At 42.9% G+C, this 14,213-nt stretch overlaps 2 protein-coding genes across 2 annotated transcripts in view; one reads left to right on the forward strand and one right to left on the reverse strand.

The window, feature by feature from the left end:
* Positions 1 to 6,266: 6,266 nt before the first annotated feature.
* LOC311150035 (putative nuclease HARBI1) lies at positions 6,267 to 8,080 on the reverse strand. The gene is made up of 4 exons (XM_084187279.1): positions 7,526 to 8,080; positions 7,341 to 7,456; positions 7,133 to 7,244; positions 6,267 to 7,038 (listed from the first exon to the last, which is right to left on the reverse strand). The coding sequence occupies exons 1-4, from the start codon at positions 7,995 to 7,997 to the stop codon at positions 6,668 to 6,670; spliced, it is 1,071 nt and encodes a 356-aa protein (XP_084043405.1). The 5' UTR covers positions 7,998 to 8,080; the 3' UTR covers positions 6,267 to 6,667.
* A 3,136-nt stretch (positions 8,081 to 11,216) lies between these two features.
* LOC311149864 (putative G-protein coupled receptor 173) overlaps positions 11,217 to 14,213 on the forward strand; it is a 28,780-nt gene continuing 25,783 nt past the window's right edge. The window contains exon 1 of the mRNA XM_084187103.1: positions 11,217 to 11,553. The gene's annotated coding sequence lies outside the window, so the exon portion shown is untranslated. The remainder of the gene's footprint in view (positions 11,554 to 14,213) is intronic.

A 14,213-nucleotide genomic window follows, 5' to 3' on the forward strand; every position in this document is an offset into this window, starting at 1 on the left:
CTTACATGTATTTATATTTTTATATTATCCAGAGCGACTTACAGGAACAATTTGGGTTAAGTACCTTGCTCAAGGGCACATCACCAGATTTTTTCACCTAGTCTGCAAATCGAACCAGCGACCTTTCACTTACTGGCCCAACGCTCTTAACTGCTAGGCTACCTGCCGCCTCAATTTGTTTCTGATATCATCTTGGGTTGATGCTATTTCAAGCTTTTTCAGAAGCCAAGTGCACTGGTTGGTAATCCCTCGCCTCTTTCTCTTTCTCTGGTGCTTTCTACACTGGCCTTTCACCTCTTCTAAATCCCTGTCTTGATTTCCCATTAGATGTCCTGATCCTATCCTTAATACTAACATTTCCTCTTGGTGGTTTCCTATAACGTTTGGGAAATGTTTCTCTCAGTTTTTATATCATCTCTCCAACTCATTCAGCTCTGAGTTATGTCATGATGTGAACTTGTATCAAAGTGTTGATATCTGACCTGCTGTTGTTGTTGTGTGGTTCTCTCCTCCCCAGTCCCTCGAATCAATGGCCACTCTAAGTCGGAGCGCACAGCGAGGGACTCTGCCATGGGCTGTGACAGCGCCTCAGTGATGAGCAGTGAACTGGAGTCCAGCTCCTTCATCGACAGTGAGGAGGATGATGACGGCAGCAGGTAGATGGTCTTTCTCTCTCTCCCTCTCTCTCTGTCTTTTCTCTCATTTCCCTCTTTTCATCAGTGGTTCTTTACTGAAATCAACAAATCACCCCTCTTTTCCTGCCCTGCGGCTGACCCTGTGCTGCTCCTCAGTCGTGTATGTTGTGTGGTGGGGCTGGGTACTGTGACAGCAAAAGTCACCAAATTTCCATTGTCTCTGTATAATGGACCAATAAAGATGACGTTGTATTGTATTGTATCTCAGACTCAGCAGCTCCACAGAGCAGAGCTCATCCTCTCAGCTAATGCGCAGACACAAACACCGCAGACGGCGGCACAAAGGACTGGACTGTTGCACATACATGTGTGTGAGTGAGAAAGGGAACAGGAATGGTCGAAAACCGAATATCCAATATAAAACTAATTTTACCTTTTTTTTCTTTTTTATCCAGTCGGATAAACACTCCAAACAGTCTACCCGACCGCTCGGAGGCGTCCGCACACCGTTGCCTCGTTTTGTATCACATTCCAATTATAAAACTGGGGGGGACAAGAATGCAATTTCAGAATGTCCCCAGTAAAAGTTGCGCCCCTGCTGGCATCATTACTGAGAAGAATGGTATAAGCAATGCTTTTAACCAGCATTTTATCTCGGCATATATTTTATTTCAGAGAAACGCAAATAATTGACCCTGGTCAGTCAATCGACTGCTCTTCCCTCTCCCAGCTTCTAGCTGACTCAGCGGTTAACCCGTCAACTTCTAGTGAATCTTTGTTTTCATATGAACAATTTACTAACTGTGATGTGCTACCAGAAGCCTTGCTTAAGATAAAAAATCCACTGGGGCTGATATGCTTGATCCATTTATGATGCAGCTCTTTGCCCCCTTGATTGTGAAATCATTCATCCATATTTTTTACCTGATGATTATACACTGAGTATGTCCTCAGAACAGCCTCAATTTGTTGGGGCATGTCTCAAGGCTTAAAAATCAATTTTAACCTGTTTCCTCCCCTTCATCTACATTGATTGAAGTGGATTTAACAAGTGACATCAATAAGGGATCATAGCTTTCACCTGGATTCACCTGGTCAGTCTATGTTATGGAAAGACAATGTTTTGTATACTCAGTGTATCTGGTACTATCTCCAAGGTTAGGAAGGCGGCTCATGTACTCCACCTTCACAAAGGTGACCTTTGTGACCTAAATAACTATCACCCTATTTCAAAACTTTCTTGCCTAGCCAAGATTTTTGAATCCTTGATGAATTCTCCCCTAAGATATTTCTTGTCTACGAAATGAAATCTAAATGTACAGTGCATTCTGAAAGTATTCAGACCCCTTGACTTTTTCCACATTTTGTTACACTACAGCCTTATTCTAAAATTGATTAAATAAATAAAAATAGTCATCAATCTACACACAATACCCCATAATGACAAAGCAAAAACAGGTTTTTAGAAATGTTTGCTAATTTATAAAAGCAAACAAAATAAACAATACCTTATTTACATAACTATTCAGACCCTTTTCTATGAGACTCGAAATTGAGCTCAGGTGCATCCTGTTTCCATTGTTTCTACAACTTGATTTTAGTTCACCTGTGGTAAATTCTATTGATTGGACATGATTTGGAAAGGCACACACCTGTATATATAAGGTCCCACAGTTGACAGTGCATGTCAGAACAAAAACCAAGCCATGAGATCGAAGGAATTGTCCGTAGAGCTCTGAGACAGGATTGTGTCAAGGCACAGACCTGGGGAAGGGTACCAAAACAATTCTGCAGCATTGAAGGTGCCCAAGAACACAGTGGCCTCCATCATTCTTAAATGGAAGAAGTTTGGAACCACCAACACTCTTCCTAGAGCTGGCCGTCGGGCCAAACTGTGCAATCGGGGGAGAAGGGTCTTGGTCAGGGAGGTGACCAAGAACTCAATGGTCACTCTGACAGAGCTCCAGAGTTCCTCTGTGGAGATGGGAGAACCTTCCAGAAGGACAACCATCTCTGCAGTACTCCACCAATCAGGCCTTTATGGTAGAGTGGCCAGACGGAAGCCACTCCTCAGTAAAAGGCACATGACAGCCCGCTTAGAATTTGCCAAAAGGCACCTAAAGGACTCTCAGACCATGAGAAACAAGATTCTCTGGTGTGATGAAACCAAGATTGAACTCTTTGCCCTGGAAACCTGGCACCATCCCTACGGTGAAGCATGGTAGTGGCAGCATCATGCTGTGGGTGATGTTTTTCAGCGGCAGGGACTGGGTGACTAGTAAGGATCGAGGGAAATATGAACAGAGCAAAGTACAGAGAGATCCTTGATGAAAACCTGCTCCAGAGCGCTCAGGACCTCAAACTGGGGTGAAGGTTCACCTTCCAACAGGACAACAACCCTAAGCACACAGCCAAGACAACGCAGGAGTGGCTTCGGGACAAGTCTCTGAATGTCCTTGAGTGGCCCAGCCAGAGCCCAGACTTGAACCAGATCGAACATCTCTGGAGAGACCTGAAAATAGCTGGGCAGCGACGCTTCCCATCCAACCTGACAGAGCTTGAGAGGATCTGCAGAGAAGAATGGGAGAAACTCCCCAAATACAGGTGTGCCAAGCTTGTAGCGTCATACCCAAGAAGACTCAAGGCTGTAATCGCTGCCAAAGGTGCTTCAACAAAGTACTGAGTAAAGGGTCTGAATACTTATGTAAATGTATATTTCTAAGATACAGTAGAATATTATAGAATACAGTATATACATATGAGATGAGTAATGCAAGATATGTAAACATTATTAAAGTGACTAGTGTTCCATTTCTTAAAGTGGCCAGTGATTTCTAGTCTATGTCTATAGGCAGCAGCCTCTAATGTGCTAGTGATGGCTATTTAACAGTCTGATGGCCTTGAGATAGAAGCTGTTTTTCAGTCTCTCGGTCCCAGCTTTGATGCACCTGTACTGACCTCGCCTTCTGGATGATAGCGGGGTGAACAGGCAGTGGCTCGGGTGGTTGATGTCCTTGATGATATTTTTGGCCTTCCTGTGACATTGGGTGCTGTAGGTGTCCTGGTGGGCGGGTAGTTTGCCCCTGGTAAAGCGTTGTGCAAACCGCACCACCCTCTGGAGAGCCCTGCGGTTGCGGGCGGTGCAGTTGCCGTACCAGGCGGTGATACAGCCTGACAGGATGCTCTCAATTGTGCATCTGTAAAAGTTTGTGAGGGTTTTAGGTGCCAAGACAAATTTCTTTAGCCTCCTGAGGTTGAAGAGGCTCTGTTGCGCCTTCTTCACCACACTGTCTGTGTGGGTGGACCATTTCAGTTTGTCAGTGATGTGTACGCCAAGGAACTTGAAGCTTTCCACCTTCTCCACTGCGGTCCTGTCGATGTGGATAGGGGGGTGCACCCTCTGCTGTTTCCTGAAGTCTACAATCATCTCCTTTGTTTTGTTGACGTTGAGTGAGAGGTTATTTTCCTGGCACCACACTCCCAGAGCCCTCACCTCCTCCCTGCAGGCTGTCTCGTCATGGTTGGTAATCAAGCCTACTACTGTTGTGTCGTCTGCGAACTTCATGATTGAGTTGGAGGCGTGGTTGGCCATGCAGTCATGGATGAACAGGGAGTACAGGAGTGGGCTGAGCACGCACCCTTGTGGGGTCCCAGTGTCGAGGATCAGCGAAGTGGAGGTGTTGTTTCCTATCTTCACCACCTGGGGGCGGCCCGTCAGGAAGTCCAGGACCCAGTTGCACAGGACGGGGTTCAGACCCAGGGCCTCGAGCTTAATGATGAGCTTAGAGGGTACTATGGTGTTGAATGCTGAGCTATAGTCAATTAACAGCATTCTTACATAGGTATTCCTCTTGTCCAGATGGGATAGGGCAGTGTGCAGTGTGATGGCGATTGCATCGTCTGTGGATCTATTGGGGAGGTAAGCAAATTGAAATGGGTCTAGGGTGACAGGTAAGGTAGAGGCGATATGATCCTTGACTAGTCTCTCAAAGCACTTCATGATGACAGAGGTGAGTGCTACGGGGCAATAGTCATTTAGTTCAGTTACCTTTGCAATGTGAAACATAGACGTCTATGATTGGTACAGATTTGGTCCGGGCTGGACCAACCAAATTTGTTATTGGTTGGTGGGCAGAGTGTCGTGGCAAAATTACAACTTTTGTTATGCACATGCACTGTATGAGCCTTAAACCTGTACATTTCCAACTGTCTGTTTGGAGGTCTTGTAAGAAGAAGCTGGTATTTTTCCACTCTGCCTCTGTTCAACTTAGTCACACGGTCAAGAGAAAGAGCCTCTGAGAGTGATCACAGTGTCTCAGTTTATCCTGTTCTTCTCATATCTTAACAAAGGGCACAGCTGTGTGGAGATATGAGGTGAACAGAGGCTGGCTTGAACAGAGAGTCATAACATGCTGACCACACCGCTCGCGTCGCGTGCGCAAGCGTTGCAAAATAAATGTACACATACATGCTATTCAATCATTGCACCCACACTACGCGCTAATATAGAACTTTGTGACGCTTGACACGCTGCAAGTTCCGCCTCTCCCATCTCCTCATTGGTTTTTAGGAGCATATACCCATGTGGGTGATTGAAAGATGAACTGAGGTCCACACTCCAGTCCAGTTGGTTGTGGTAATGCACCTTAAAGTTGGTTGCTAAACGCCATTTAAAGTCCAGTGAAGAAGAAGCCATTACTAGAAACAAACTCTGTTTACACTTTTATCTGTGGATTAATTGTCAGAGTAGAGGTCCTTGTGCATTTCAGGTAACATAACAACCCAATGTTTATATCTCAGGACAAATTAGCTAGCAATAGCATAAATGTTTAATGCTTTTCGACCTGTCCCCAAATTAATATAGTTGGTTCAGAGTTTGTTTTGATATTTCAACCTGCGTGTCCTGGGGCCTGTTGCACAAAACTAGGATAAGGGATTAAGCCAGGATATCTTGGTGATCCTGGCTCAATTGATCCGTAATCCGGTTGCACTAAAGATGGATAGGGGGCAGGAGGATATGTTATGGTATAAATTACCATGGAGATTTATTCTGTGGAGCTAGCCTGCTCCAGACCAGGCTAAATTCCAGGATCTATTTAATCTCATCCCTAATGTCAGTCAGCAGTCACCACAAATGGAAACCAATAGTTATTTCACTGCTCACTATACATTGTTATCACATATAACTAGACCCACTGTCATTATTTAAACGTTTGTGATCATTAATTTCAATGATTTTGGATAAAAAATGATTTTTAGATGATGTTGCTATCATTAGATAATTTACAGTTTCCCATAGACTATAAGGCTATATATAAAATGATAGAATATTAGGGCCACAGAGGGGAAAAAAACACAAGTCATAATATTGTAACCAGTTGTTTTAAAGGAGGACAGTTGTTAAAATGACAGATGTGGGGCATTTCGTGAAATTGTACTTCAGTATGGTTTCATAAACAAAGACATGCTGATGTGCCAGAATATTAAGTATCACATTGTCATAAGTATCAAAACTGTAAAAACAATATGTAGCTTTTCTGCAGAAAGAACCAGCCTCATAAATTTATGACTTTATCCTTTTTCTTCAGTGTGGCCCTAGTACTCTGTCATAAACAAATACACATTCCATATGAATATAAAAACACAATGTGTAACATTATGTTCCTTTATTGAATAAGGACAAAACAAAGCAGGTAAACCATCAGCTCCTTTCGAAACTGAAGTCACAGTGACTCTACAAGATGGAAAGCACAGAATCCAAGCATATTATACAAAATGATACATACACATTCAAAGGTCTGTATATAACACACCCTGCATGTCTGCACACTAAAATAAATGCAGGACAAATCCATACACATCAACTGAACAGACAAATGAATGGATGCAGTAGCCTCCCTGCAGCCTTGTATTACACACAGTATACCGCACAAACATCATAAGAGGCCAAATTCGTAAAAAAACGAACCCAAAAAAACCCAAATTCCTCTGCCACCGCAGGACATATTTAACCAAAATTGAAAGCACACATACTAACTAAAATAATTCAACACATATTGGTCCCTCAGCAGCCGACCACTGTCGTCATCAGGGAAGATTGCCGGATTGTCCCAGTCCATGGCTGGTGGCACTCTGGGGGCCCTCTCCTTCCTCAGGCAGGCCACATTGTGGAGGACAGCACAAGCCACAGTAATATCACATGCCCTAACAGGGCTGACCCTTAATTTGTGAAGGCAGTGAAAGCGTGCCTTCAGGAGGCCAAAGGTCATTTCAACTCTGGCCCTGGTCCTGGCATGGGCATGGTTGTAGGCCTGCTGTGCTTCCTGGGGGTCTGTGAAAGGTGTCAGGAGAAAAGGCTGGCAGCCATACCCCCTGTCTCCCAGCAACACACCAGAGAATTCACCTGTCAACACAAAATCTCATCATTACTACCTCATAAACACAGTGATATTCTTGACACAGCCATGATGGTTATAAATAGGGGTTGTGTGGCTTACCTTGTGATAGGCACTGATAGATTTCAGAGGCCCGAAAGATTCTGGAGTCATGGACTGAGCCAGGCCATTTTGCCACAACATTGCTGATCACACAGTCAGCATTGCAGACCATCTGAAATCATAAGATGAGGAATATTACACCAATCAATGCACATCACTGGCAATGCAGAGTGTTCGTCAATGGACAATATCAAAAAGTTATGTTCACCTGAACATTAATGCTGTGAAAGGATTTCCTATTCACAAAATCGGCCTCATGGGCACCTGAGGGGGCTTTTATCCTTATGTGTGTGCAGTCCACTGCACCAATGACATTGGGGAAACCTGTCACACAAAGTAATGAGTATCCTACTATGTGTTAACAGTTGTCCTGTAATTTGTAGATCCTCTTACCTGCAATCCTATAGAACTCCTCTTTGATGTCACAGAGTCTTCTGTGGCCAGGGAAGGAGATGAAGACATCTGCTAATGCTTTGATAGCCAGACACACACTCCTTATTGTGCGGCAAATTGTGGCCTTGTTCAGCTGTTCTGCATCCCCCACTGAGTACAGGAAGGCTCCACTAGCAAAAAAGCGCAAGGCCACACAAACCATTTGCTCCACACTCAGTGCATGGCTCCGTGCAGTGCGGTGCTTAATCCTGGGACCCAGTAGTCTGCATAGATACCTGATGCCATCTGCAGAAAACCTGTATCTTTCATATAGATGGTCATCAGGGAAGGCCAGTGGGTCCAACCGGTCCCTGAAGACCCTTTCTCGCCTGAAGGCTCTCCTCAGCACAAGTGCTTCTTCATCCACCACATCTCGCACGAATGGGCATGCCATTGTCAGAGCAGAAAGGAACACACAATTTTGGGCCTTCATATAGGCTAGTGGCCACACCTGGTGCTGGGGGGGTGGGCAAAAGAGGGCGATGCCTTATAACGATGACTTGGTTGTACTGATTGCTGGGAAAATAAAAAAAAACTTAGAAAGATGCCACCGTCCTGTGTGCTCACAATAAGAGCTCATATGTCATGGCTCACTTGACTTTACGAGAATATACCTAATTTTTATTTTGAGCTGTGTCATCTTCTTGGAGCTGGGGGAGGAAAGAAAAATAATGATTAATACATTTGTGTTACAGTTAGCATACAGTGTACATTGAAGGCATATCTCACCTCCCTCTCAAGTTTTTTTATTTCAAGGTCCAGTTTCCTAATTGTCCTCTTTTTTATTTCGGACTCCAGTGCAAGATTTTCCATCTTTTTCTTCTTGTACTGAATGTCTATGTCTGCCAGTTCTATTTGGCGCCGGAGGTGGTTGCCATACAACTTTCTGATAGCTTGTGAGCTCTGTGAACACAATACAATTAGCGCAGCTGGAATTTGGCAGGATGTGGTGTCCTTTTATTAATACGCACTGTTGCCAGGCTGGTTTTCCCACTGTATAGCATCTGGGTCCTGTAAAAGAAATTAGATTTTTTGATTTTGATGAGGACTCCTCACCATTGTAGAGTAAATAGTACTTTCACAGTCTTAACATGATACCTCATGCCTTCTGGAATCCAGAGAGATGGTCTCCTCCTCATCATCATCGTCTCCATCATGTGCTGTTGCTGCTGCACTGGGGCCTTCACCCTATCACATTTAATCGGATTCATATTGAAGCTAGTAGACAAGACATGCCAGGCCTACAGTATGCCTTTGATGGAGTACTCACTGGATCAGCATCGTCTGGTGCTTGTGCTGGTGGCTCTAACAGGAACACAGTGCTGCCAGACACTGCAAGGCAATAGGTAAACCAAAGTCAGACAGTCCAAATTGATTCAATATGAATGTGGTTGTATCCCATGTAGAGATGGAAGGACATACCTTGAATGAAGCGGGTGGCATCTTGGGAGGAACCTATGCTCGTCTCTTTCCCCCCAGGGATCCCCTCTAAGACGGGCCTGCCTTTATTTAGCTCCAAGGCCATGTCCTCTGCTGGGGTAAGGTCAGCCTTTGGTGACCCACCACCCGTGCCTTGTCTGTGGGTATTCTTTTTCACTGCTAAAACAGTACAGACAATGTGTGAGCAGGCACCTTCTGGGTACAATATATGCTTGTGCTTTGTTAAATATTAGTCAGGGACCATACCATTCTGCAGAATGTTCTTGTATTTGATTTTGACCTGCTGCCATGTCCGTTTTGGCCCGTTCATGTTTAATCTACACACACACACACACATTTAATGGAGTCACACTGCAAAAAATTACTTGGTATTTTTGTCTTGTTTTCAGTAAAAATATCAAAAAATTTATCATAGCTTTATACAGTGTGATGGAGTTACTTTACACAATTTCACTCATATCTGCAGTGCATTTCAATAAAAAATTTAACCGTTTCATAATTACAGTACAACTGCATTTTTGGAGATGTGAATTAAATATTTGAATTGTCATTGTGATGTTTCAGCGGAGCGGTGAGTGTGTAATTGTGCACTACTTACGCATTCAGGCGGTCTGCAATACTTTGCCACGCTTTTTCTCTTTGCTTTATCACTGTGGCGGTGTTGCCTTTCTTCTTAATTATATATTTTACCTCCTCGTATGCCTCCATGAGGATTTGTGCTTCCGACGGGGAAAAGTACGCGGCTCTAGTTGCCATGGTAAATCAGTTAATCTGTGATCTGTGGCGGGGTCTATTTGAGTGAGCCGTGAGCGCGCACCTATCCAGGATTGGTTTCACCTGGCTTAATGAATCCGTGTCTGCTCATCCTGGCTTGGTCTTTGTGCAACCAATTAAGCCTGGATGCACATGTTTTGGCTTCATTGAGCTCAGCTGAGTCATTTATCCCGGATGTCTTAATTCTACTTTTGTGCAACAGGCCCCTGATCATGACTGGTGTGGGTGGACAAAAATAAACACGCGCACGATGGCGCAGGCGGACGCACGCGCGCGCCCGGTCTAGTCAGCATGTGACGGAACTAACGTTATCACTTGTTTGTGCGCTATGACCCGATACACATAGCCACAAGAAGAAAACAAGGTAGCTTATGATGCCCTGATCTGTCGGGGAGGGGTGGAACCAGCCATGACTAAGCATTTTTAGGTCTACTATATAAGACCTCAGCATTTCTTGTATTGTCGGGATCTCAACAAATCAACTACGGGTGGCTCGTTGACCAGCTCCATTATTGCAATAATTAATCGATATTAAATAAAGATTATTGTTTGAAGAAATGACAAAGAAATGACAAAGTCTCTCACTCATTTCCACCACAATACTTGACGACCCAGATGGGACACCAAACTCCATCTGCTGACGGCTCCTGAGGACCTAGGTTAACCGGGCACGGGGGCCACACCAAGTGGCTTAAGAAACCCGCACTAATCAGGGACCTGCCTAAGATCTGAAGGATGGTGTCGGCAGGGTGGATACGGTGTCCCGAACAGAGACAGATAAATAGGGGGAGACTGACATTTCTTGAAAACAACTATTACATTTTTTTTTTGAAGAAAATTGAGTTCTGAGGGAACTGCCATCTAATGTTAATATCCAAACCTGTTTGGACTGGATGAACATCCAAACCTGTGTGGACCGGATATAAAACACTTAAAAAAACTAGAATCTGTGTGAACTAGTTACGATCATTTAACGTTAGCATCCAAACCTATGTAGACCAGATGGAAACTAGAACCTGTGTGGACTAGTTAATACTTTAAAGCAGAGACCCTGTGTGGGTTAAAGTCCTGTGTGGGCTAGAGACCTGTGTGGACTCAAAAGCGCTATAGACATTTAGAGAATGCATTACAATGATATGGTATAAAATAGTGAGATGTACGTGTGAATGTTTTAATTCTCAACCACTTATTGAAGTTAGAAAATATTCCTGCAGGTTACAACATTTTTTGTAAAATAAAATGTATTAATCAGTGGACTGGTAAAACAGTTGATTATGATTGGGAAACCAGCTATAAATTTAAACCCTACACGGAAATGTGCATAGGAGGAACTACCATGTGGGTACAAAATCTAAAATTACATAGTCATTAAGAAATATATATATATATATATATATATATATATATATATATTTTTTTTTGATGGAGAAGAAATTACTCCTTTTTGAATTATAAGAAAGGAGGACGTTCCTAACCAAATACTGTTTGTTTTGTTTCCTGAATATGCGTGTTTTGAAGAGAGAATCGTGACAGATTAGGTGGAAATAGGAGTCGCCGGCAGTGAAAGATAATTTGGAATTATTAACGAGACAAGGACATGAGGCTGAAAACTGAAGACGGATATCTCATTAACTGGGCTTGCGTGTGGACTTCCATTTACAATTACAAGATGACAGACTGAATTGGCTGGATTAAATTAAATTAAGGAAACGCAAAAAGCGTGTGGGCGTTGTGACCATTCTTTCCCAAGTTCCTGACTGAAATGAATGGCAAAGGTATGTAGAACATTATCATTAACAGCTGGGTGCAGTAATGACTGCGATGGGGAAATGATTTGTGGGTTAAATGAGCGGGTTATAGTTTTTTAAGGTTGCTTTAGATGTGATTTATTTTTATGATTGTTTTGTAAGGGAAATGTACTGCTTGAAAAGCATCTGCTGTTAGCGGGTTATAGTTGTTTAAGGTTGCTTTAGTTGTGATTTCTTTTGATGATTGTTTTGTAAGGATAATGTACTGCTTAAAGCATTTCCTGCTGTGGTTTTATTTCAGATTGATGGAAAGTTATGCTTTTTTGTAGAATTATCTTGAAATTAGATGTTTGAAGACTATTAGAAAATTAGCGTTGAAATATGACATTTGTTTAAGGGGAATTAACTTGGTAATGGAATGAATAAGAGTACTGTTGTAATTTAGTGGACTCCTTTAGACCTTCCTACATTTTATAAGATCTACAATTGCTGTAGACTGTAGTTTTACAAAATTATAACTAAACTACTGACTGAAGGAGTTATGACTGATTTCCAACAATACCATTTTCTGTTCGCCTGTTAATTGTAGCAGTATTCTTACCGCTAACCTTTGCTTTCACAGCACTACCGGTGAAGACTTTAGAATTCTACGTTTTAAAAGTGAATGCTTTGAGCCTTGTGTAGAGGAGGCCTGTTTTTCAAGTGAGTTGACACGTGTAGTAAGGATACCTGAACTCTCGGGAACAGAATTTAAGTAGTGAGAATTGTGTTGATTGATCTTTGGAATTGAATTTAAGTGAACCAAATTTAATTTAAAATAGTCCTGGAATTAGTTAACTGGTTGATCTAAGAGTTGACTGCTGTTAAGAAATGTAGATACCTTTTTAAAGAACTAAACAAATAATGAGGAGTACCCCCATTAATTAATGTTTGGATGCACACAATAACAGAATGATTGTGAATGAATGATTGCATAATGAGGAACTGTTTAACACATGTTGACACTTATAGAAATGGCTGAAATCACTCAACCATTTTCTGATCTCACCCATGGCCACAAGATGGCGATGAAGGACAAGATAAGGTGGATTCCTGAGGGTTTGCAGGCACTTAACATTGAAACAGTTGCCGGATCATTCTAAACCGTTTAATCTATTGGTGGCGCACAACCAGAGAACATTATTTAGTGTAGAGGTGCTGACTAACGGTGAATAAACTGTAAGTTATAAAAACAAAGAGTTGCACTCTATGTATAAACTCCCAGTAATTTATTGGGTAAGAAACCACCATCGTTTCGGCATCACTGTGCCTTCTTCAGGTTTTTATAGCTTACAGTTGGATTATTTTTTTTGTTAATGGTTTTATGTCATCTGTCCTTATACAGGATAACAGTGGGAAGCAGTGGCCGTTGCATACTACTCTAAGAGACATGACAGCTGTGCTGACATCGTGTCAATGTGCCCTTTAACCTTTAAAGTTCCTCACACTGTTCATGCTCTCATTTCACAGGCACGTACTGCTCACCTCACCCCAGCAAGGCTGTTCCATTACTAGAATGTGCTGTTAACAATGTCACATGTCACACTGAAGCGCTGTACCATCCTTAACCCTGCCACTCTTTATCAACTGACGATGATGGTGAGCCCCATTATTGTGCTTTCCTAGTTGCCGGGTCTGTAAACCACGCTCCAATTTATCTGATGTGCCTTTAATTAATGCTGATTTGGAACTATTTTTTGATTGTTCAGCTCAAAAATCACATCAATAAAAACATTTAGTGGCTTATGCAGTAACCACGGCTGCCACTACCTTAGAAAGTGCTAAAATACCACCCCATCTGTCTGCTCAGGCTGCAAAATTGTTTGCTCTTACTAGTGGCGCAGTGGTCTAAGGCACTGCATCGCAGTGCTAACTGTGCCACTAGAGATCCTGGTTCGAATCCAGGCTCTGTCGCAGCCGGCCGCGACCGGGAGACTCATGGGCGGCGCACAATTGGCCCAGCGTCGTCCAGGGTAGGGGAGGGAATGGCCGGCAGGGATGTAGCTCAGTTGATAGAGCATGGCGTTTGCAACGCCAGGGTTGTGGGTTCGATTCCCACGGGGGGCCAGTATAAAAAATATATATATGTATTCACTAACTGTAAGTTGCTCTGGATAAGAGCGTCTGCTAAATGACTAAAATGTAAAATGTAGAGCATTTATTCTGGCTAAGAATAAAAATGTTATGATTAAACTGACAGCAGGTATGCATTTGGGGTTGTGCATGACTTCGGTACACTCTGGAAGCAACTTGGGTTCCTCACCTCATCTGGTAAGACAATTTCACATTCTAAATTGGTTGAAAACTTGTTGGAGGCTATTTTGTTGCACTTCCTGTCTCTGTTAAAAACACGTTTTCTTTACAGGATGTGTCTGACCTGCAGTCTACTGCAGGGCCAGTGGAATTTCATCTCTGGAACACAAAATGTACACGCGATTCACAGACTCAGCTGTGGATGGGCCCTGCCTAGGTCCTGTTTTCCCTATGTTGCTAAATTGGCACATGGTCAAGATCATGTGTCAAAGAGGGGAGTAGTGGGAATTGTAAATAATTTTTGGTTTGCTCCAAGTTTTTCTCTATTTGCGGAGCAATTTTGTGCAAAATGTGTAAACCCCTTTTCCACAGAACAGATTGACACTGCTGGGTTG

This window comes from Coregonus lavaretus (assembly GCF_964263955.1).
Source record: "Coregonus lavaretus genome assembly, chromosome: 22".
Lineage (NCBI taxonomy): Eukaryota > Metazoa > Chordata > Actinopteri > Salmoniformes > Salmonidae > Coregonus > Coregonus lavaretus.